At 43.0% G+C, this 23,746-nt stretch overlaps 2 protein-coding genes across 2 annotated transcripts in view; both read left to right on the forward strand.

Annotated features, from left to right (window-relative positions):
* Positions 1–1,365: 1,365 nt before the first annotated feature.
* On the forward strand, positions 1,366–2,028 carry LOC104160144 (chromosome unknown open reading frame, human C12orf74). The gene has a single exon (XM_009698205.1). The coding sequence runs from the start codon at positions 1,366–1,368 to the stop codon at positions 2,026–2,028; it is 663 nt and encodes a 220-aa protein (XP_009696507.1).
* A 43-nt stretch (positions 2,029–2,071) lies between these two features.
* Positions 2,072–23,746, forward strand: part of PLEKHG7 (pleckstrin homology domain containing, family G (with RhoGef domain) member 7) — a 34,597-nt gene continuing 12,922 nt past the window's right edge. Inside the window, exons 1-8 of the mRNA XM_009698206.1 lie at positions 2,072–2,230; positions 12,193–12,288; positions 13,373–13,522; positions 15,539–15,634; positions 17,916–18,011; positions 19,263–19,376; positions 20,993–21,167; positions 23,080–23,195. Of these exons, the coding sequence (XP_009696508.1) occupies positions 2,072–2,230; positions 12,193–12,288; positions 13,373–13,522; positions 15,539–15,634; positions 17,916–18,011; positions 19,263–19,376; positions 20,993–21,167; positions 23,080–23,195 (1,002 nt within the window). The remainder of the gene's footprint in view (positions 2,231–12,192; positions 12,289–13,372; positions 13,523–15,538; positions 15,635–17,915; positions 18,012–19,262; positions 19,377–20,992; positions 21,168–23,079; positions 23,196–23,746) is intronic.

The following is a 23,746-nucleotide window of genomic DNA, read 5'->3' on the forward strand; positions in this document are numbered from 1 at the left end:
AATAACAGCAAATCTCAGAGCAATAGTATGCAATCATATCTTTGCTCAGAAGTGGAAAATAGTAATGATTTGTCATTATTGTCATTCATGATATATCTTGAATGTGATTTTTAGTGCTTGTCCATTTCAATAAGCATATGTGTTAATTAGCCCTTATCTATTAAAGAGGAATGAATAGATGCTAATATATTTGTGGCTATACACTACAGTTGTGAGTGAAGCCATTTCCATCATAAAGATATGTTTTTTCTTCCTGTAACCATCTGATTGTCTTCTAATGGCTGAAGAAGTTGTAAAAAGCAATACTTTGAACCAGCAAACTTGATGAAATATTTTGTTTCTAATCGCTTTAGAAATCAACCTGATGGGACTATATAATTATAGAAAGATCATAGTCAATGTGTGATATTCAATAGCTCAATAAAAAAGTCAACATATGATGTTTGAATAAACTCATACTAATAGACAAAAGTGCCCAAAAGAAGCCAGCAATCATGAACAGATTTGAGATTCCTCTTGGCAAACAAAGAAGCCGAATTAAAGAAGAGGTTGAAGAATTTAAAATCTTTGGTTATAACTTGAAATGTCAGTCCAGTTTTAGAGACACTAGTCAACAAAATACCTTAAAATAGAGCTTCATGAATCACAGAACATTAGATTATTGACTGATCAATCAACAGATAAGTTACTTTGATAAATTGTCTTCATTATTCGATTACAACATATACATGTTTACTACAAAATACTTTTCCTGTTGAAAAGAAAAGTAGGAGTGATTAGACTCACCTTACATAAATGTTAAATTGTATTTGCTTAAGCATTCAGCAAGTAATTAGTATTTGTACATAAATGATTTTGTAACAAGTAGGAGTCCGGAGAACTAGTGACTTCATTTTTATCCCATGTACGACAGTGTCACAACACCACTTATTGATAGGGGAGTGGCAGCAAGAAATTAGGTGGCTGCAGTACCAGATGAGCAGAGTTCTTAATTACACAGTCCGTCTTCACCATCTAATTAGTTCTACTGACTGATGCTGACACTGCTTGCACACTCAAAGTTAGCAGCTGTCTGAACAGCTTGCTGAAATTGGGTCCTGAAGCTGTTGAAGCCTGCATTTAAGCAGGTTCAAAGTGCAGGTAATTGTTTCTGTACTAGCGCACATATCTACATTATTTTGTTTAGAATTTTTTGTCCCATTTGCCTGTTTTCCCATATAAAGGCTCCTATGGCAAGTTTCTAAGAACCTTTGCTGATCACTTTTTCTAGGTACACACAGCTATAAATCTTCATGCTGCAAATAAAGAATGCAACAACCAAGCTCTGATTATTCTCCAGACCTGGTCAAAGAAATCTGTACCAGCATGGAACTTTTAAACAGGGAAGATGATCTTGATAAAGAAAATGTTGTTTTGTCTGGAAGCAGCAGACCAGATGTTTTCAGTTCCCGTGAAACGCAGGCTGTATCAGTCTGTATGGACACCACCACCCCCCCAGGTGACTACGTTCAAAGACGAGGTTATGTGGAGTCTTCGCTTCTGAAGCTTCCCACAGAGGAGCGCATTGGGACCCACCATGCACCTTTCCAGTTTGACCGGCATGCTCTGGCCAGAATTTCCACTTCTCCAACTTTAAGGCGTCTAAGGATGGCCTCTGCCTCACAAGCATTCTCATCTCAGGACTGCTCTGACACAGCTCAGCTGGGGAATCCAAAGGAATACATCGGCTCTCTCCACCACATCTGTAAGAGTCCACCACGGTGCACTACGACTTCCTCATTGTCATTGCCTTCTTGTGTCCATGCAAAATTACTGTCTTCCAAAGCCAAGTCTGAGACAACTATAGCAGATCCAGACTCTGCCGGCTCCAGATCAAAGCTGCCAAGCCAAAAAGATCCTCTCAGCAATGGCAGTCCCAACGAAACATGCCAAAACTCTTGGAGAGCCAACTCCGCTACACTACCTAGGAGAGTCCCCCACCCCAGCCCTACACCACAGGAGAGCGTCCAGGTAAGAGGAATAGGGTGACGCAAACTCCTTTTCTGTATTGCATATTCAGTGTTGGTCCATCATGGCCCAGCGCATAAACAAAACCCCAGTTCTTAACCTGAACTGCAACCCGGCCCGAGTTCCTTTGATACAACAGACCAACTTCTACACTCATCAGGAAGGGAGATTTTTCCTTCCAAATCAGCAGGAGACGGTTCCAGCCTTGTCTCTTGGTGATCAGGTTGGCCTAGTCCGCCACTCTTAAAAAAACTGTCCATTCACCCTGGTGGGTCAGTATAAATGTTTGTGGGGCTATGAAAGAACAAGATTAAGTCATTTATCCAGTTCTGGTTAGGGTTTTAGAAGATTATTTTCTTTCGAGGGTTATTCCTAAGCCGAGGTAGTTCTCTATTCTGTTTTGCTGAATTGCATTACTAACCCCAACAAAACCAAGAATGAAGTCATTCAAGATGGTTGAGCCAAATTTAAGGTTTGCTACTACCAAAGGAAGAGATCCCATTCTCTTTCTTTATTTCCACTTACCTAGCTCTGCCACTCACTGGCCCTCTCCATTTTCATGTTCAGCTCCATAAATGAGCAGACAATTGTGCAATCTTTTCGGAAAAAAAAGACACACTCGTCCAATGAGTGCCAGCATCAGCAAAGAGAAAAAAAACAAGGGAGGAGCTAGTCCTCCGTCTTTCCCTGGCAGCAAACTACTGTTCAGCTGTCCCCCATAACTTCACCCCAAGGAGAAAAGGAGAGGCACTGCATAAGCCAGGTTTGCTACTAGACCTACTCTCAAAGACCGGGCATTACTTGCACAAGCAGTTAAATTCGGACACATGCTTGACTCCGTCCTTACGCAAAGCACCTACACACACATTTCACTGAACGGGAACGGTGTCAAATAGGTGTATAGCTCTTCATTAACCGGTTAGTTTTGTGCCACAGACAAAAGCCTATTCCCCCCCATATTTCAAGTATAGAAAATACTCTGGATATCAAATGAGATCTCCTCCTTTCTCCACAACAGTGAAAACAGTTAGCCAATGCCTAAGCCTATGCAGTATATTTCTCTTAACAAATGAGTACTTTTTTCACAAAATCAGATTGCCTGCTTGCTTTCTGACCAAGTAACAAGAATATCTCTCTCTCTTTCAGAAGAGTGGATTGCCTGTACAAAGGTATGCAATATTTGTTTTATCTTTTTCTAAGCTTCACTTCTCTACATTTTTAATGAATCCGCTTCACTCTAAGACAAAACTGAACAGCGAGGCATGTGTGTGTGTAACTCAACTTTAATTTGTAGATCTGCTTTGTGAAATGCCTGTCACCAGCTTGTTAAACTGAACTTTTTAATGAGATTTTCTTTCAAAGGTGACCCTCTCCCCAAGACACTTAGCTATATTTCACACAATATTTCAGCCGGACCATCAGAGAGCTCTGCACTAGGAGCCAACGGCCAAAAGGTCTGGCTGTTTGGATTAGCAGCGTCCAATTTCAGCTTGAAGAATGTGAAACATCTCGTAATCTTGAGCGACATTCTTCAAAACTTTGTGGGAGGGAAAAGGGAGCAAAGAAGCCAACAGAACAGCTCGATATTGTTCTCACACACGAGCAAAGCAGATCTAGGACTGCTACTGGATGGGGGGAATTGTTAATCCTACAAACTAAGAAGAATATTTGAATTTTATAAGTTGGCACAGGCAAGGTACTGCATTCCGTAGATCTGTGCAGTGAATTGCATCAAGCTCTCGCAAGCAATCACCACAAAGTACAAGCTTGACTAGAAATGAGTTTGATTCAGCCATGTTTGTTTCCTTAACATGTTCAAATGTTTACAGAAGGGAAACAAAGCGTATTTTCTGCTCACACAACAAGGAAGTAGGAGCTAGTACCTCCTGTAATCACCATACCCCTCTCCCTAACGGTGCAGCGCTCACTTTGCTGCATGATCCCACGGAAGGTCTTGGGTGGGGTGTGCAGGTGGGTGAGGCACATTAAAAGCACCAACACTGATGAGCAAGTCTTGGTGAAGACAGAAGTGGCCTCACAACAAACAGCAATACACTGCTGCTATGACTCTACCGTACCATGTTTCACTTGTTAAGGCAGTAGACATCATTAGTTGAGCTGTATCTCCTCTTCTTCCCAATGTTTACTCATTTTTCAGGTAAAAGCTCTGTTATAACCTGCAGTTTTCAAACAGGTCTGTGTTTCAAGCACGTTTATGTTTGGGAGTGGGTGGGCTGGAGCAGGCAGATGCAGCCTGTGAGTCATTACACAACGCAATTCCCCAGACAAGGCTTAATAACAGATGTGTGTCTGCATCTGAAATCCCATGTTCACTGTAGAAGAGGCCTCCTAGATTTTCTGAATTGTTGCAATTTCCAACCCACTCTTTCGCATTTTGAATTTACAATGGAGATGGAGAGAGGAGGGGAGGGAGAGATCTGTGCGCCTCGCTGTGAAAACAGGTGATCTGTACCTGTCATGGGAAGAGTCTGCTCTGATCCAACTCAAAACTGTAATACGTAAGCATATCTCACTGACAGGATGAAGATTCGTGTGATCTGTAGCAAACTTCAGGGGAGAATTTCAAGAATATGGAATGAAAATAGCTAAACAGGACAACATTGAACATTTAACGTGCACACCTTGGTGTCACTTGCCTGGCAGCTTCAGAAGGAAGCCACTATATCCCAGCTAGGATATTGGCTCTGGACTTCTATCCAGACACATTTTAAAATCAAGAAATCACACAAGGAGCAATGCAATCTTTGTTGCATAACCACCAGCACGAAAGCTTGACAAAAGCAGGTTTGGATGATGTATTATGATTTCTATTTTTTTGGCTTGACCAATATTAGAATGTGCAGAAATATAAAACAAAAATCACCAGTTTCTGCTTTAAACTTTTTTTATCAAGTTGAATTTGGGCTGCCAAAGGTCTGGGCAAGGGCTTTATTCAGCTCCTCCTTTATCCAAATCATTAGTCTAACTCCTTAACAGCTAATCCCTTCTTATCACAGCCAGAGAAAACTGCTGAAATGTCAGATTATTCTCTCCATCTAGAAGCACACTGGGACAGTTGGCAACCCTTCTCCCTGACAGACTTACGTATCGTCCAGGGTAAAAACACACCTCCATCCTTCAGTTTTAATGAACATCACTTCTCCTCACTCCCAGGTTGTACTTTCAAAAGCCTTTCCTAAAGCAGCAATGCTCATTTTAAACAGCCTTCCCCCACATCACCCTCAGTCCGGAATGCCGGTACCTCTCTGTCGGCATGGAAACATGCTGAACTGATGCTGATTAAAAATCATCAGCCAAAATAAATAAAGAGGATGAGAGGGGCAGCACAGAGAGAGGTGTGTGCGGTGAGAGACGAGGTGAGATGCGAAAACCAACTGCCGTGGAAAGAAACGTCAATAAAACAAAACTTTAGTTTTCTCTGAGCTCATTTTCTCCTTGCACTGTTCAGCATAACAGAGACTGGGTGGAAAACTGGATTGCACTATTTCCTCAAGACAGCCAGCTAATGAAAAGTCTTGTCAATAACTGCCAAGGCAGCTCATTTTCAATTAACTGAGGAGCTGGGCTCAGCTATCTGGAAGAGCTCCTCTTCCTCTTTTAACATCTCCTATGCTCATAAAGCATCGTGCTAACTCTTTGAATGAGGGAGTCCAAATACCTTCCAAAAGTGGCTTGGGTAACAGTGTCATCACAAAATCGGTTTGGCTGGAAGAGACCTCTGGGGTCATCGAGTCCAGCCTTTGCCCTAACACCCCCATGTCAACCAGACCATGGCACTCAGTGCCACCTCCAGGCTTTTCTTAAACACCTCCAGGGATGGGGACTCCACCACCTCCCTGGGCAGCCCATTCCAACACCTAACGACCCTTTCTGGGAAGAAATGCCTCCTCATTTCTAGCCCGAACTTCCCCTGGGGCAGTCTGAGACTATGGCAGCTATCTCAGTACTGTGACCACCCTATAACACTGACCTTTGCAACCTCTTCAGTTGCTTTTATTTTCAACTAGTGGGTATTCCTTTAAATAACATACCTGTTACTGAAGTAAGGTGATTTATATAGATGTCTGTTCCCTAGAACAGCTAGTTAGGCTAAGATTATGGAAATACAAAGATACAGACCTCTGAAAAGCAATCAGCTGAAACTCTCCATGCCCTGGAAAGAACTATATACACAGGATGCTTATTTTTCCAGGCCATGAGCTGCTTCAGTGTCTTTAATAATTTTCCATAACTTTGTAATGCAAACCTGTGACATTATCTTGTTTCACAAAGCAAGTAGATTTAAAGGAGGAATTATTACAGATGACATCTCCTCAGGTGCTTGAGTTTATCCCTAAAGTACAAGAATTTCTGTCACTCAAACACTTCAGTCCTCTGCCCCCAGTAAGAAAACCAAACAAAAACTAAAGAAAAAGGCAAAGCTACTGGGTCTGCAGGCACAAAAAGATGCTAAAATGTTGCATACCGACTCAAAAACCGGTAAATTGCATTACGCAGCACTTCAGTAGCTTACTTTCTTCAGTAAAACCAACAAAAGCACCTAATATATCTAATACGTCTACAGGCATCAGGCCAGGTCACTGATATCTGTACCCTCATCTGTGAAGCATGAGTACCTAATTTAGGCGTGTAAGTAATTAATCAGCCCAGGCAGGTCAGATTGCAAAGGTATATTGTAGATTCACATCCAAGTGACCTTGGCATGCTCCCACAGGTCACAGGCTTGCGTACCCATGTGAAGAGCTTGTTTAGGCATATGTGTGTCTGAAACTCAAGGCCTTTTTGATCTAGGGAAATAACACCATTTAACTCAGTTAGAATGAAACTAGGCTACTTATCTTCATAAACCACTGGTCTCCAACTTCAAAATATATTCTGAAATTAAAGTAAGCTAGATACTTTAAAAATCAATAGCGCATTGGCAAAATTTTACTGTGAATCCAACCTGAAATAAATCTCCTAAATTTCCTAGTACCAGAGCGACGACTCTAAGAATTGTCCTTGTATTATGTTGCAGCATCTGGCTTCTATAACCCAGCTGCCCAAGAGATTGTGTTGTGGAATCACTAGAGGTTTCAGAAGCTTCTTAATACAATTGTTACCAACACTTAAAATTTGCCCTGGGTAGAACTCGATGCACCTCATCAAGAAATGGTCTCCCTTGCACTGGCATGGGTTTGCCGACAACCAAGAAACAAACCCCACCCATAAAAGCTCTCAAACCATGTGTTAGATTCAATCTCATGAGAAACCTCAGAGCTTCATTGTAAATCCCTAAAGTTAAATAAACAGACTCTATGTTCCCCATCCAGTAGGGCTACCAGAAAAGAAAAAACTTTTAGAGAACTCATACATTGCACATTGTAAACTCCTCAACACGTAGTTTTCAAGCCCTAGTATGTCCATCCTTCAGATGTTAAAGTCCCAAACCCGGCCCTCCCCATAACCTACAGCCCTCCCTGTTTTTAGGAGAAGTCTTTCCTTTCTTCTGTACAATTCAATTGGTTTAGCTAAGGCAATTGCAAGCAATATCGCTGTGAGATCATAGCAAAAACCATAATCCCCATGTCCTACTATACATACCAAATCCCAGTTCTCTAACTCAGAGCTCATCTGCCAGTTGATAAGTTGTCGAGTGACTATTCATGCACTTAAGGGGAAAAATACACCTGCCAGGTTTTATCGTCAAGTGTTGGCAAATGGCTAGATCCTCGCAGTAAGGTAACTGCCTAGGCAAAAAAAAACAATGAGAATCATACTTTGCTGACCAAAAATACCATACACAGTAAGTGGTGACTGAAGAAGAAAATTTTTATATACGTACGCATACTTCATGCCTCGTCCTTCAGCTACTTAATTACTGACCCCTTGAACTCTAATGCAGTCTTCATGCGTCAGGCAACTGAACACAGCACAACAGCAGCTGCAGACACCAGTATACTAACACAATTAATTAGGTATGAGTGTGAGTTATTAGCAAAATCCAAAAAGGTTTTTGATGTGCACCAATAGTTTCTGTATTTGAATGCAAGCAGCCTCTGGCAGAAACTCGCTGTTGGATACAGAGTGCTTGTGTCACTTCACTTGATGGATCTGCATCCTGGACAATGCCCTCCGTTAGTAACAACAATAGTTGGAAAGAGCCATTTGTTTTTGATCAGCAGGGCCGCTAAGTTGTATTATATTCAAAACACAAAATATTTGAATTAGCAGAAAAAAAAAATGCCAAAAAGAAAATAGTACAAACTAGCCAAAAGGATAAATATTAGAAAAAAAAAACTTTAAACATTTCACTAGTATGCTGTTTTTACTGGAGATCACCTGAGTTATACGAAGGTTAAAAGTAATGACAATCTACATATCAGCTAGGGACATGGTATTTCACCGCTCCTTTGGACTCCAGTGCCAGCACATAGATTCTGAAATCTCCACTCACTTTTTGCCTAATCTCAGAAGAACTGAGGAATTTCCAATATTTAAATACTCTAAGTACCTATTGTCTGAGGCAAGCCTTTGGCCATAAGCACCTAGATCTCAGCAACAATGTGGTGTTGGAAAGATAATTAGATATCTGCTGTCAATCACTGAAACTTTCTACTCATTGTTCCATTAACATATTAGCTGCTGTGATTTGGGTTTTTTAGCTCATTTCGTCCTGTATCAGCAAGGAGCATTTCAGAAGTTTCCCACGAAGCCACGAGCGGAGAGAGATGACCTGTGTTGTTGTTGTTGTATCTCACAGGTCAGCCGAGCGCAGGCGTAGCTCGGTGGTAGTGAGTCTGCCGGGACTCAAGGTGTTCCCTGGGGACCTCCTGGTGTCAGACAGTGCCATGGACTACCTGCCCCACACCGCCCTCCTGCTAAGCCCAGGTCAGACACAGGGTGGGATTTGTTCATCTGAACCCAGCAAAAGCCACGACTAAAACACGTGTGGGATGGGGAGGGAGGATTGGTGCAACGACAACAGGCGAGGCAGTGCAGCCTCCACGAGGGATCCTGTTACCCCACACCAAAGTGACTGCATCACAAATTTTTTAATTCCCCTCAATTTATTTTTTTTTGCCTGCATTTTATGGCTGAATGTAAAGCATCAGAGGTAGATGAGTGGGACAGGACATGGATCACCTCCATCCCCCTAGTCTAGGAAGAACCAGAGCCCAGGCCAGGATATCCATCTACAAGCAGTCAAGCTACAAATCCCTACCAGGACATCTTCAAGCAGAGGGAAGAGCATGACCCATGCCACCCTTTCCAGTAGTGCTCTAATCATGAGGGTAGCAGACCCAACTCATGGCTAGAGGTTGCTCACAGGACCTTCCAACACTGTAACATAGACCTGTAAGCAATTTCCACAAATATCTGTTGTGGAATATAGTACACTGTGCAGTGTGATTGCCGGAGACCAAAAGATTCTGGTGACCAGAGATCAAAATTTTCTCAAAAAATAAGTAAGTCAAGGTCATAACCAGTAGTTTCATGAAAGCAAGCAAGCCAGTCATCCCCAGAAAGAGTGACCAAGGCCTGCAAAATCCAAAAGGAGAAAGTTTCAACTGTGATTCCCAGTCACGCACAGGCCTGAAGGTAGGTGCCATGTATAGAAAACTCTCAAATTTCTTGCTGAACAAACAGGCATTCCTCACCTCTCACCAGTGCATTCCTACATCTAGATCCCCAGCTTCCCCTGTGCCTCACTACCGACCACAAATTACAGCCTGCACCACTGTGCCAGCCCCATGACAGATCCGAGGCTTAGAGTTTGTAGGATTGTTTATTCACAGGAGTTTTAAATACCTCCATAGCTCCAAGATATCACTAATGAGCAGACCTAGCCTAATTCTTGCTTCAAAACAATTAATATTGTCAAGAATTGGCTTGAGGTATGATGCGTTTTCCCATGTAAAGAATTAGCAACCATATATTGATCATCTACAGCAAGTGGGAGCGTTTAGCATCATCCAAGATCCCTTCACAGACAGATATAATTCTTGCTGGGAGGAACTCAACAGGCTTAATGGGTTTTAAGTCTGGTGCACAAACTACTTAAACACAAGGATTAAACCTGAGCCAAGCAGAGTATAGTATATCAGGCTTCATAAAAAAAAAAAAAATAATAAAACCCCCATATAAATAACAGTTTTATTTTTAGCTATTTGTTTCTTTACTGATAACACATTTGTTTTACCCATTAGAGTCCAAAAAGCCAAGGTGGCCATTTGCCAAAAGAGGAGTCGTGAGTATTTCACCTTCTTTTTTTCCTTGCACTGACCTTGCCTTCCCCCACAACTAACCTGGGTAAAAAAAAAAAACAAAACAGTTTCTTTACTGCCCTTGGAGAAAGGCAGGTGAGCTGAATGCAGAGAGCCCACCCTGGGACTTCTTGGACATTGATCTGCAGCGCAGGTAGGGTGGCTGCAGCGCGGGCACTGGTGCCTCTGCACCCGATGCACATGAAAACAGTCAGCCCCGCTGGTCCCCATCCCCACGGGTGGTGGGAGGAGAGATGTCCTTGGCACCAGGAGGGCAGAGCGGGGTGGGCAATGCAGGAGCCCAGGTGTTCAGGGGTGGCTGCAGGTCCAATGCAGCTCCCCAGGGTAAGAGAGCACAAAGTGGGTAAGTCAGTCGTATCGTTGCATTGACCAGAGTGTATCCTGTATTTTCTTCATGCCGACCTAGACCCTAGGGCCTTAGGGCTCTGGAGTATCTGCCTAACTCCCCCTCAGATTTAGGGATTTAGGCTTTACCTATCAGACTAGCTTTTTAGATGCTTTCTTAGGCCTTTCTTCTCCTCATGGGCACCCTCACACTCCCCAGAGAAAGCATACGCACCAACACACTTCAGTTCAATTCCTTGTCTAACACATCTCCTTGTCTTTTCCAGTTATGAAAATTTTCACTTACTATGGTATCCAAATTTCCTTTCGGAGTGTTGTTCATCATTCACAAAAAAAAAAAATCATTTACAAGTGTCTTGATAACTTTGCACCCCCAAACATGCAATGGTGAACAGACCCTTCCTAATATTTTTTCCATTTTATCTTCTGAATCTCAGCTATGGAAGAAGAGTTTGTGCAAGTGAAACCAGTGCAAGTACTTGGATTAGCATGTACATGAGTTCCCACTCCATCTGAGAGCATTTCCATAGCATTTGAAGGAGCATGACCTGAAACAGAATTTTTAAATTCAGCAAAATATTTGAAATTTGCAATAAAATGCATTTGATACTTAGCCAAAAGTGATTTCTCAGACTATTAAATGCCATAAAATTTAATTTATGAAGATTCATTTGCTGGTGCATTGGTTAAGTGTGTGTATATTTCTGCTCCATTTCAAGCTATCTTTCAAAATTAAGAGTTGAGCTTAAACTCTGAATTTCAAATATTATAATCAAACACATATTTCAAAATTGGCTTGAGTTTAGTGCCTGAAGTCCAGACAATAGAAACCCATGAAGTATGACTATACTGTTCCAGAGAGCAGATAAAGCTTGGGCAAACACCTTATAAGTCTATGCTCACAGCACTAAATTAGAGTACATAAATACTGGTTAAACTTTTTACATGGCACTGTTGGCCTGAAAAACAAAGCCAAACCAAAAGCAATTGTTTTTATTTCATGATCCCTCACACAGAAAACTCCTCCTGCTCTTTAAGCTTTCTAAAAGCTCGTTTTATAGACACTACTCCGCGGAGGACCAAAGGAGTTTTTTCAATACGTAGCTCAAATAAAAAAAAATTTAAAAAAATAACATCAAATAAACAAAGATGCAAGCTTTGTATACCTATGAAAGGAGAATGATTTCAATATGAGTTTTCTGTCCCCTACTTCTGAGAGTGCTAAGGGAAGCAAAATATTTTATTTGTTCTGTCTTCCGAGGGTAGCCCATTGTCTGTTGCCATACCGATAACCTGCCCTCCCAAAGACTTCTGTGTTCCATAAATAAGATCTCACACACCCACAGCTAAGCCACCTACACACCCCACCCAGAGCTACAAATAAATCGTCTCATCTCCGTGTAGGAGAGCCTGGAAACAGAAGGAAATCGCTCAGCGAAGGGCAAGCTCCTTACAGATCAGAGCAAGGTTACTGAGCTGGGTAAACTTCTTGATGGTCTTTAAAGCTTTAAAGCGTTGCATGAATCAGGGGCATTTTTTTGTCATTCAACAGGGTAAAGACAAACAGAAGCAAGTATCTGATCTGGAAAACTGTCTTTCAACCGTTAAGATCATAGACTGCAGCACGTATGAATTTTTCTGCTTTAAGGTATGCTGTACCAAGGATACTTAAAGACGGGGATAAAAACTTTGTGTTCTCTTCAAGTTACCATTTTTCACTATATCAATCTGGATATGAGACCTTCCTGTAAAGCTAGCGCATAAGCATAAGGTATATTTGTGTTGTTTGGAACGGCGGGGCGAGGGGAGAACTGAGTGTCACAGAAGGTTAGGAAGGGCCCTCACAACCACCTGGGTTTTGCCAGGTTTCCAGACTGCCCTAGATCAGGGAGGTACCACCTGCAGGAAAAGGCATCAAGACGACCCTCTCAGCAGTACCTGCAGATCTGGGGAAAGAAATTGCAGCATCACAGAGATGCCGAACGGGGCACGCTCACCCCCACCGCTGCCTTAGGGGTGCGTTCAGAGGAGCAGACGTCGGTGCCGACACCAAGGTTCAGCTGCAGAAATCCCACCAAAGCCCGTCTGCCAGATAAACAGGGCTCCTGGCCACAGAAACACCAAGCTTGGGCTACCAGGGTGATATCCAGATAACCCACACCTAACAGCATCCCCTTTCCAAAGCCGACCTTTTGCGTCTCGCAGCAGGCTGTTAGATGCAGTTCCCCATAGACTTGGTTGTTGAGGACTCCTATCAGTGCCTAATTTATACGTGAATGTCTGGCTTTGGAATAGGTCAGTAAGGCGATAGTGGCCATCTCAGGACTAAACAAAACAATATCCAAGTACCTATGAAGACCTAGTCCTTCGGTACCTTGATTTTACCACCTGGAGAATAGGGAAGCTATCATCCATCCCCGCTTTCCAGTAGCAGCACAACAGATTAAATTCCTCAGCATTTGTGAGCTGCCCACTGGTTTTTGGTACGGCATCCTACAAACATAGATTATCATACTGTGTTACCTTCAAATTCAGTGTGTTTATAATACAAATATTTTGGAGGAAAACGTCAGGTTTTTTAATCTTAAAGGAATCTTTACGCTTTCAGAAGAAGAATCGCTAATACCATCAGTCAGGCTCGTTACACGGGCAAATAGATCATAGATTCTTTTCATAAGGTCTGAAGCAGTTGCTGCAACAGTCGCTGGTTTTCTTTCTTCTTCAATCAATAGAGTAAATCTTGGCATGAATTTATAACGGCGCAACAGACCGAGCAGAAAGATGTCGACAGCCGGTTAGAAGTGAAAAAAGAAGCAGCAGTGTGGGAACTTTTCACAAGTGAATGCACTTACTTTCTGGATCATTTGCTGGTTCTCAAGATGGTAACTTCAGATTTCATTTCTCAAAACTAATGAAACATTATTTGCCCCGCTGTCAGCATGGCAGACATAAAGCCACCTGGAACCTCTCATTAGGTGTCGACAGGGGAATGCCTTAAGCACTTGGTTTTTCTCCCATCTTGCCTGCTTATCCTGTTTCCACAGTTCCTTTTGGTTTTTATCTTTGTGATGGCATTTCTTCTTCTGGACGTCACTTTCTAGTGCTTTGCAAACACCATCTGATTGCAGGTCCTCCCAGTAATTTCAGCTGATATCCCACTATTCCTCTCCCTAACGCTGAACTGAAGCCACTCTCCAACTGACTATACTGGATATTCCTCTATTTCTCTACTGCTAGCCTGTAACACTATACTCTTTGTTTAACTTCATATAGAGCTATGGTTAGATTATCCTGACTAGAGCGTGGAAACCTCAGAATTCAGCAGACCTGTAGTTCAAATATTACCAAAAAAAAGCAAACTAAAAAAACCACTCCTCTCCCAAAAACTCCAAATTGCCTCCATCACGATGACTTTTAAGAGCTTTGAAATATGGACAAGAATATTACACGCTGTTACAAGAATAGCCGCACTATTTACATTCATCACACATCAAAAGTTAGTGTACCCATTTAAAAGGATGGAAGCTTGCCTAAATATCTTCCTATCACTTTTCTTTTATTCTGCACAGACAATTTCTGTTTTCTTATTAGTCAAAGAAAAAAAGTTAGTAAAACATTGTCCATGTTACTGAAAAGTTATTCTAGGCGGTACATGAAGTACTGCAAATTAAAGGGGATAAATAGAGGAGTGGGCTGAATTCCTCCTTGGTGGGGAAGAATGGGAAGGGAGAGGAAAGGGGACGACAGGACCAGCTGGTGATCCAAGGCAGGATGGACGCATCCTTCCTTCTGTACACTTTGTTTAGAGATCTGAGAAGATTAAAAGCAGGTGAGTCCTGGGAAGGATGAAGATAACAGGAGATATGCAGGTCTCTTGATGAGTCTGACATAGGAACCCACAGTCAAGCCTTAGCCAGCCCTACGTGACCCGTGAATGATAAACTATTTGGTCCGGGCCAGCTCCCCAAACTCTCCTGCCAAAGAAAGAACCCATTGAATTTGGGTAGCCAGTTTTACACATACCTGCTACTCTAAGTACTTCCCAATACAGAAATATTCCACTGATTTTAATGAATCTCTACAGGGAGCCCTAAGTCCGCCGTAAATCCCCTTTAAGCTCTCAGGTCAACTGTTTGTGGCAACTGAAGAATTACACAAGGCTAAGCAAACACTCTCATTAACTCTTCAGTCTTGGCACCTGGGTGATGGGTTTTTTCGTTAATGCTTTTCACACATATACAAAAAATTCTACTCAGTAATCTACATTTTTTAAGCCTTTTTCAGATTTAGGTCAGATTCAGCACAGCTCCAAGATCACCATCAGAGCTTACATAATATAACATCTTAAAACAGCCAATAAATACACACGCAGTTTTTGCTCAGTACAGGTTAATAAAACAATCCAAAGAGATGAAAAACCTTCACAAGCCCTCTACTTCTGCTATTCCAACAACTTTTTTTTTTTTTCCCCCATAGTAACTCTACACAACTTCTATAGGAGCAGACACATGGAGTAGGAAGGAAAGCATTTAGAAAGGTCACAGAAAGCTGTAACTATGACTCTGATGTCATTAACTCCTTCACGTGGATCTGCAGGAGGCTCGCTTGCCCCTCTTCTGCCAGGGAGCACAGCAGGGACAGAGCTGCCTCCTTGGCAGCCGCAAAGACATCCCAAGAGACATCTCTCATACCCTCCTCCTCGCACAAAACCCAATATTTAGCCTTCAGGCAGGTCAGGAAAAGTTTCTCAGAGCATCATCTTCTGCCCTCCCCAAATCAAACGATCACTTCATGAGAGTTACAGTGCAAACATGTTCTTTTCAGGAAAAAAAAAAAATATATATATATATTGAATTGGCACAAATAGTAAATAACATGGATTTGTTTTGTTTTTAAAGATATTTATGAACACTCTAAAATACCTCCAGAGTAATGAATTTCTGTTGGATGTGGATTTGTGGAGACTTTTCGCCAACTTAGAGGAGTTAAACAAGGTGAGTAAAGAAAAATAAAAGTTCTTACCAAAATCAGAAATCAACCACCCCAATAAAAGGAGACAAGGAACCATCCATAAAGCTTCTATTCAGATTCAACGCTCACATTTGGAACTTAGTTCCAATAATTAGTCTTCCCTTCATTTCTATTTGGTATATCAGTGGGGGTCAAATTCCACCAGTACAAATTATTCTCCTGTGCCTCCAGCAAAAGATAAACAGGTATTTGAACACAGAGGAGACCTCATTTGGCAGTTGCTTCTGAAGTAAACACGAGTTTGAGACTAATTCTCATAAGCAGCATCCTTTTGAAAGGATTTATGAAGATAAACTCCGACTGCACAATCCTTACAGCAAAACAGTAAGAACAGCAAAGTAACCACAATAACAAGTTTCCTTTCACAAACAGATGGACACAAAGACTTTGCTGTCTATTATGCCACTCCAGTAGAGCAAGTTAAAACAAAGTTATGACTACCCCTCTCCAGCTGAGGTTTCTCTCAGCGTGGGAGGAAGGATTTGTCCCACACAGACTGGATGCTCTGTGTCCATGTGTTACTCACCCTCCAGCTTCCAGGAGGAGGGAGACCACGAGGCTTGGCTGTGATGTGCTCCAGCTCTTTGCTGCTTGTGGTCGGTTTCTGGGAGACCATTTTCAGCTTCTGAAAGTTAAAGGAATCCATAAGTCCAAAATAGCTTTTACATAACTTTAGAAGCAAAACAGAAGTTTTTTCTTAGCCTGAGAGCTCTTTTACACGATACCTCACCCTTAATGGCAAAGCGGATTTTGGAAGGGGCTCTTCAGCTCCCTAAGTTGAATGACTGCTCGCAATCACATCACATGCCCCAAACCAGTCCCTTACTTCAAGTTCTTTCCCTTATTGTAATCCCCTTGCCTTAACAGTTAACATCTCCCCTTTTAGCCCAAACAAGAAAAGCAGGAAACTTTTCAGAGCAAGGACAATCAGCCAGAGCCCAAACCCATGAGCAAGTCACCTCTGCTCAGTGACTGACCACACGCCAGCCGAGCTCCTGTGAGGGAGCAGGCCTGGAGATACAAAAAAAAAGATTTTTAGCTGATGTGTTTCACCTTGGGCTTGTTGTGGGCTAAGACCACACATGCAGCCAGCTACTAGAGTTCAGCTGAGGGGTGGTGGCCCATTCCTTGATCAAAGAAGGGAGCGGGGTACGTTGCTGCGTGCCATTCAGCGACCACGAAAGCTTTGAGCTTGGCTGGAGCTTGGTTATGTCTTGAGAGAATTCTCTTTCGTATATTTTCTATTTTATTTTCTAATATGGTTGTCCTTATTAATGACGGTGATAAAGGACCACCTGTTATGCATACTTGTATATAAAATAATGATCTAAATGTAGGAGAACGTAGGTGCTCTCAATGCCTTTTATGTCTTTTTTCATGCATTTTAGAGCACACATTTCTTCTTGACAGCAGGCTGAATCCGTGAAAAAATACATGCTGTAAAAGGTGTAAAAATCACCCTTGTTAAAATGAAAGAACAAGCATTGTCCTATGAGCAACCCTGTCCCCATAAATACACCAAAGCAAGCAGCGTGTGCAGCTACAATAGCAGTTCATAGCAGCATCACAGAGGATGATCTTCCCTTCTGGCCTAAAATTTGGCCTAAAGCTGAGCCTAGCCATGAATTTGTGTGCAAATAGTGTGTTCAGGAGGCAAGTGTGGGCATAGGAGCAGGCTTTTACCCACGTCCGACTGACAGTGTGGGCACGTTCAAATCCTGTGCAAACACGTAGAGTTAACTGACGGGGACTATGTGAATTTTATAGCATTTTATAGAAATTACCCTCCAATGGCATGAAATAAACTCAAGCTATGAAAGATGGTATCTTCTTCAAATGACCACAAAGACTTCCTCAATTGTGGCAGCTCTGTCATACACAATCAGTGTTTTCCAGTAGATACCATTCATCCACCCTAATTTTTCCTGTCAATTGATATAAAAAATGGCTGCTACCCTAAAATAAGTTTAAATGGAATAACTAATCTTGTTTCAAAGTTTTTGTCATAGGGCATTATCACAACATAAATGGGTATTTGTATAGATTTGTTTTAGCTTCTGACTAATTAAAGCATTTTGAGCGTAACTCTGAAGCTAATTCTGGCAATGTCGGGGAGATAACTATAGGCACCTTATTAGGCTTGGAGCCTTTGAAGAGACCAAGGATGGGAAATAAAGTTGTTTTAAACTTAACTTCAAAAGACCACTGATGGTAAATTTATCTTTTTTTTTTTTCCTTACTTAGATAAGTCTCAGTTTTCTGAAAACTTTTTATGAAACTGTGAAGGAGCATGTCAGCAAGTCAGACTCTCCTATGGATTTCAGCTCCATACTCAGGAAGGTAACATAATTAGAAGTATTCTTGCTTAATATCAGCAGGCCCTCGCAGCGGACCATTTATCATGGTGTTCAGGTGCTTTAGAGCAACCAAGTCAGTCAAGGGCAAGCCATCGGTCACAGGCAGTTTGGTCTCAGCCTCAAACACCTCCTGTGGGCAGGATGGTTTTCTTTTTGTGTTTGAGGTGGTCGTGGAAAGGTGCTCTGTAGGTGGAGCAAAGTGTGGAAAGATATTCCCTTCTTGGGGAACAGTAGCCCAGATCTTGAGGAGAATTTGCCACCGGCAGAGACAAGCTTCTCGCTCTATGGAAGATGTTTCCCTAAGACCAGACCCCATCCCTGGATATTCCCTGCCTCTTTCCACTCCATCACACAGATCCTTCCTTTACTCCATGGACCAGACCCAGAGGTGTATTTAAGTGCTTAATTAATTGCTCAGTGGGACTGAAACACCTCTTACACTTGCTAAGTAAGAGAGAGGCAAGGACACCGCTGTCCTGCCGCTGCCGAGCCCTCCAACCCCTCCGGGTGGGCTGCGTGGCAAGGACAGCAGTTGGCCGAACAGCAGTCTCCAGGGGCTCTGTTTCCTGCACAACTTCCCAACGATGGAAAAATTGGAAATATTAACACAGGCAGAAAATCAATGCATGGACCTGAACTCTCCCTAGCAGTAGAGGCCATTAGAAAACTTCTGGGAAAATACTAAACCAGATCCTACTTCAGGGTTAGGATTTTAAAAAGGGAAAGGGAGGCTGGAGCTCGGCTTCTCACCCCCGTTACCTCTGACTTCAGGTGTTCTTAGCGATAAAGTTTCTGTGAGACAGACAAAATCCCAGACAAAACTGAGCTTTATCACAGATGGCATTCAACATTTCTAAGAGCTAACACACTGGGATATAAAGTGACATGCTATATGAGGCCACGTAAAGCTGTTACATAGATAGTGGGTTTTATCTTCAGCTTCTACGGGCATTTCGCATCATTTATTTCTAATGAGAACAAAGTCTAAGAATGCTTCACACCTCTGCAGAGCTGTTAGAACCGTGCTCCTGTGCGTTGCTTGAACACTACTATGATTTTTTTACTACTTTTTAACTTGCCCTTTACTTTTTTAAACTCTCCCTTTCCCTCTTCCCCTATTTTCCCAGGTACAAGGAAATCACAGGTAAAATGCACATTACAAAACCAAAACTGCTGTTCCTCCCTTTGTCATGACATTTTTCGTTCCTGATAAGTTTCCAAGTCTTTTCTGCAGTTTTTCCAGGGTGACCTCTGCCAGACACACCAGATTTATTGCCTTAATTATACCTCCGCTGTCTTCTACTTGGAAAACCTGAGACAGAGAGAAGATTTTGGCATCTACCTGAAAGTAAAGTGATGATGGTGACGGTGGTGGTGGTGGTGTCTTCAGCCTTCCTGCCTTATGACAGGGTTTTAACAGCAAACTACAAAAGTTCATTGGAAGCAAAACTCTGTGGATAGCATTTTGCACAGATTTTTTGAATGGCAGAGGGTATCGTAGATACAAAGTCATCCTTCTGAGTGTATGTTCCCTTGTACATGAGAAAGTCCATACTTGTAATCTAGAACAGGCAAGAGGGGGAAGCCAAAAGGGAACGACCGGTCGCATTTTTGCTGTACATACTGCCAGACTCTACTATTTAGACGTTTCACACATAATCTCTTGACTGGGTCACCTCCACCTTAACAAAGTGAAATGGTAACAGAGAAAAAGAAAGAAAAACCAAGCCACGTTGTAAAATCTCTCTCGAGTGTTTTACTTTGATACGTGTCCTGCCTATCAGCTTGGTTTAGATGTTGGGTGAGAACACGGTGTGTAGATTTTAGAGGATGACAGGGCTCACAAACCCGCCCCCAGCCTCTCCGCTATGCCACATCAGCAGTGACATACACAAACCGCAAAACTGGAGAAGCATATCATAGGTTCCTCCTGCTTAAGGAAAGGGGTCTATGATACAAGCCAAAACATGGGGAACAGAAATCCAGGAGCATGTCAGTGCTTCCATGCGTCTTGGGAGCTCGCGGTGGGTTTTGGCTGAGCCTTGGCAAGAAAGCCGGGCTGCTTTCCTCGCTCCCGGGTATTCGCTGATCCGCGTGCCGGCGGGGAGGAAACAACATCCCGGAGAGAACAGCCAGCAACCCCTCTGCAATGGCAGTGCTTTAGCTCCTCTGACAGGTTTTGCTTAACCATAGATAAAGCAAATGTAGGACTCGGTATCAAAACACTACCGGTAAGTGAGCATTTACCTCCCTCCAAGGCTGGAAAGAGCCATCAGCGATGTCCTTGGGAAGGTACAGCACTATGGCAGGTTCTGGCTTTGCCGACACCGCACCTCCCTGAAGCCACAACTCCGGGCGGTGCCGTGGTGGGGCTCATGGGGAGAGGGCTCTGCCTGTTCTGACTTCTCATTAGCAAACCAGTGTGTCCTCTAAACACTTCAGATCAATCTTCAACATTACAGGCTTAGAGACAGAACCTTGAAGAAATGGGGTTTTCCTCACAGGCAGCCCAAATCTGGGAGGACACCTCTTTGTAGCAGTCAAACTCCACAGCTTTTAAGGCCTGGGAGTTTCACATCACTTGCTCCCTGACAAGGATTTCATACACTCATGCCTAGGAAAATGTTCCCCAGTGGGAATTAGCAGGTGACCTTAAAACATAAGGCGGCCCTCAAACATAACTGAGGTTTTCCCAATAAAATTAAAATGGCAGATGCATAAGAGATCTGCTAGCACGGCCACCGCATCTGAGATGGGAAGCAGCAATGCGGAGAGTGAATCTGGAGGAGCGATGCGATTCCCCCCGTAAAGAGCCTTTACTCTGTCCTTGCTCTCGCGGTGTGAGAAGTTCATCTTTAATTAGTCCCCGTCTCATTAGTCAGCTGATGATGCAGAAGGCTCTTTGTTACCTCCCTGCCAGGGAGCAGCCTGGGGCCTAAGGCAGGTTTTCCTTGTCCTCAGCAGCAGTGCGAACAAAACCAGCAGTGCAAGAGGCTGCGTCTGCCGGAGCTGCTGGTCGCTCCTCTCCATCGACTGACGCGCTATCCCCTCCTCCTGAACAACGTCTGGAAGAGGAGCACCGACCAAACAGAGAAAGCCTTTATCTGGTCGCTTAAAGAGAAGGTGGAAAAGTCCATACGTAAGTAGCTAAGGTTAAAAGTCAAGCGTGCAATTAACAATTAGCAAGTTATGTGGCCTTTTTTGTGTATGTCCTTTGAGGGTGAATGGGTCCAGTCTCCCTGCAGGGATGCAATGAGGATGTGCAAGTCTTTCTACAACCCTGAGCCCTTCCTCATGCTGTAGGAAGTGATTGGTGCCACCCTTGTGCTGTCAAAGCCTCTCTGAGCAAGGTCACAGGACTCCCAAATCAGTGAGTCGCTTGTATTTGCTCAGAATCATCTGCAGTGACATGCAAACAATTAAGAGCAGAGCACAAATTGGAACAAATCGAGAAAGATCTCAAACAAAGAAGCCTTTGAGTTGGATTTATGTCTAGGGAGGATTTGTTGGGGCTAATCCTTAATAGGATAAAATTGCACTCACAAGGGGCATATTATGTCAGCGACCTTTCACTAAATGACAGGGTCCTACCATGCAAAGCAGCTGAAGAGCTATCTCAGCTACAGATTTTCTCTAGCTTTTGTGGAAATATTTTTTTTCGGTGCATTTAAGTAAGTAATTTATTACTTCTAAATAACTTACTAACTCAGCCTTATTCAGGAAGCTATAAATGCATCTCTAAGCATCTTATGGTCACGTAGTACATCAGCAGACAGGTTTACTCCCCAGGGGCCTCATGCAGCCCCCACTGAAATCGAAAGACAAGCCATTGCACCAGCAAAACCCTTATCCTGCCCGTGTGGGCAGGGCGAGGTGCCAGGCAGCACTTCATCCTCACCAGCAGCACACCAGTACCATGAACCCCCCAGCATGGTGGCTCGCTCTCTGCCATCATCTTTCTCCCCATCCTGGAGGCTGAAGGCTTGAACATCTCCTTGGGAGATGAGGCAGAAAGAGAGTTAATGTCTTCTAGAGACAGATAAATCTGGGGGTCCTTCTTCTTGGGTAAATACTCTAATGACAGAATCACCACCTAAAATAGAGGCTTGGGTTCTTTCTCTTCTCGCCAAGTCTCATGAGGACTCTAGCCATGCAAGGAGCACAATTTTGGGCACAGAACGGGTCCTGCAGGAAAATAAGATGGTTTTGTCACTAGTCTGGGCACCAGTTTTAGGTGTGGCCCCAAAGACCAGGGGGTATCTGGGCAATATTACTGACAACGAAATCGGTCCTTCCAGAGTTTAGATACCCCTGGGCCAAGGAAACCAAAGATAGAGAGGTGACCCCTCTTTATTCACAGACACCTGACAAAGATCTGCCTTCACTTTTTGATCAGTGAATCAGTGACACCAGGAACAGTTGTGGTCCCCCCATTCCCCTTCCAGTGTAAATGTGCGTGTCTGAAAGCACTATCTGCAATATCACTCAACACAAAAACTTGGAATTCAAGTTGCAGGTCCATTGAAGTTTTCCCTGTAACAGCCCTGAATCAGCAAAGACTTAGTCCCCATTTTTCACATTCTGAGGCACCCCCATCCCAGTTAAATCCTTCAGTCACTTCTGGCACTGCTTCCCCCCAAATTAATTCTCATTCATTTCAACAGTCTGTTGATCGGGCTGTATATAATGAAAATTATTTTTCTCGCACTACCCCAGACGGTTTAGAAAGGCAGGATTTTTTTTAAAGAACTTTTTAAGATTACAGTTTGATTGAGTTTTATATGATTCCCCCTGTTCCTCAGTCAGATTAGTAAACATGACCTTTTCATTTAGCAGTGAATTTAAGCATGTTTGAATGCATGGTTTGAAATTCTGGCTCTGCTGACCTAAGAAGAATTTAAGCATTTTTTTACACTGAGGCCAAGATTTCCTCTGGGGCTTCACATGTGAGGCGCTTTGGCTTCCACTGGAGAAAATCAGTATTCAGCATCTCCTAGAAACAGGACTGGTTTTGCCAACCTTGGCAATAACTGATGTTTCACATATTTCAGGGGATCTGGAAGGTAAAGTCAAGTGGCTGGACAACTTTCAGAAGTTCAGGCAGCTGCAAGAGGTCATAATTTGGCCTCAGGTCTGGGATCGTGACAAGAGATTCTTTGTCCCAGAGGTAAGCAGGTTTTTTTAAAGGGCATTTTTTCCTTGAGGAAGGTTTAGTTTCCTACGTATCTTTATAGCGTGGTCTAAAGTTGGCTGGTTGTCTGTCTATATTCTCGCTGCTGGGGATGGCTCTGCTCTAGCTGCAAGCACCGCAGCTGTTCAGGCTGTGCACAGCACCTTGGGTGGCAGCGTGGGCTGCTCTCAGCTGGCATCCAGGGGTACGATCATACGATCCAGGAGGACTCTCCAGTGTTTGCTTTTAGAGGGGCAGAATGAGATGGGATAAATGCAAGTATTACTACTATAAGGATACGAAGTAGAAATTATTTGCCTCTTTCGCTCCTTAAGCTGAGCCAAAGAAATTTCTATTTACGTTTAAATGGTTTTACAAAAAATTACGCAGCGTAACCTGGGAACATGTGCACCTTTCTGCTGTGGTTATCCCCTTACCCATACAACCAGGCTTTAAGCAGCATTATGGTAGCCTCATTAAGGGGGGTCTCACCTCAAGGTTTATGTCTGTTCACACGCAGGGCTACAAAAACCGTTAAACTCACTCAA

The sequence above is a fragment of the Cariama cristata genome, unplaced genomic scaffold, assembly GCF_000690535.1.
Source record: "Cariama cristata isolate BGI_N322 unplaced genomic scaffold, ASM69053v1 scaffold10934, whole genome shotgun sequence".
NCBI classification, from domain to species: domain Eukaryota; kingdom Metazoa; phylum Chordata; class Aves; order Cariamiformes; family Cariamidae; genus Cariama; species Cariama cristata.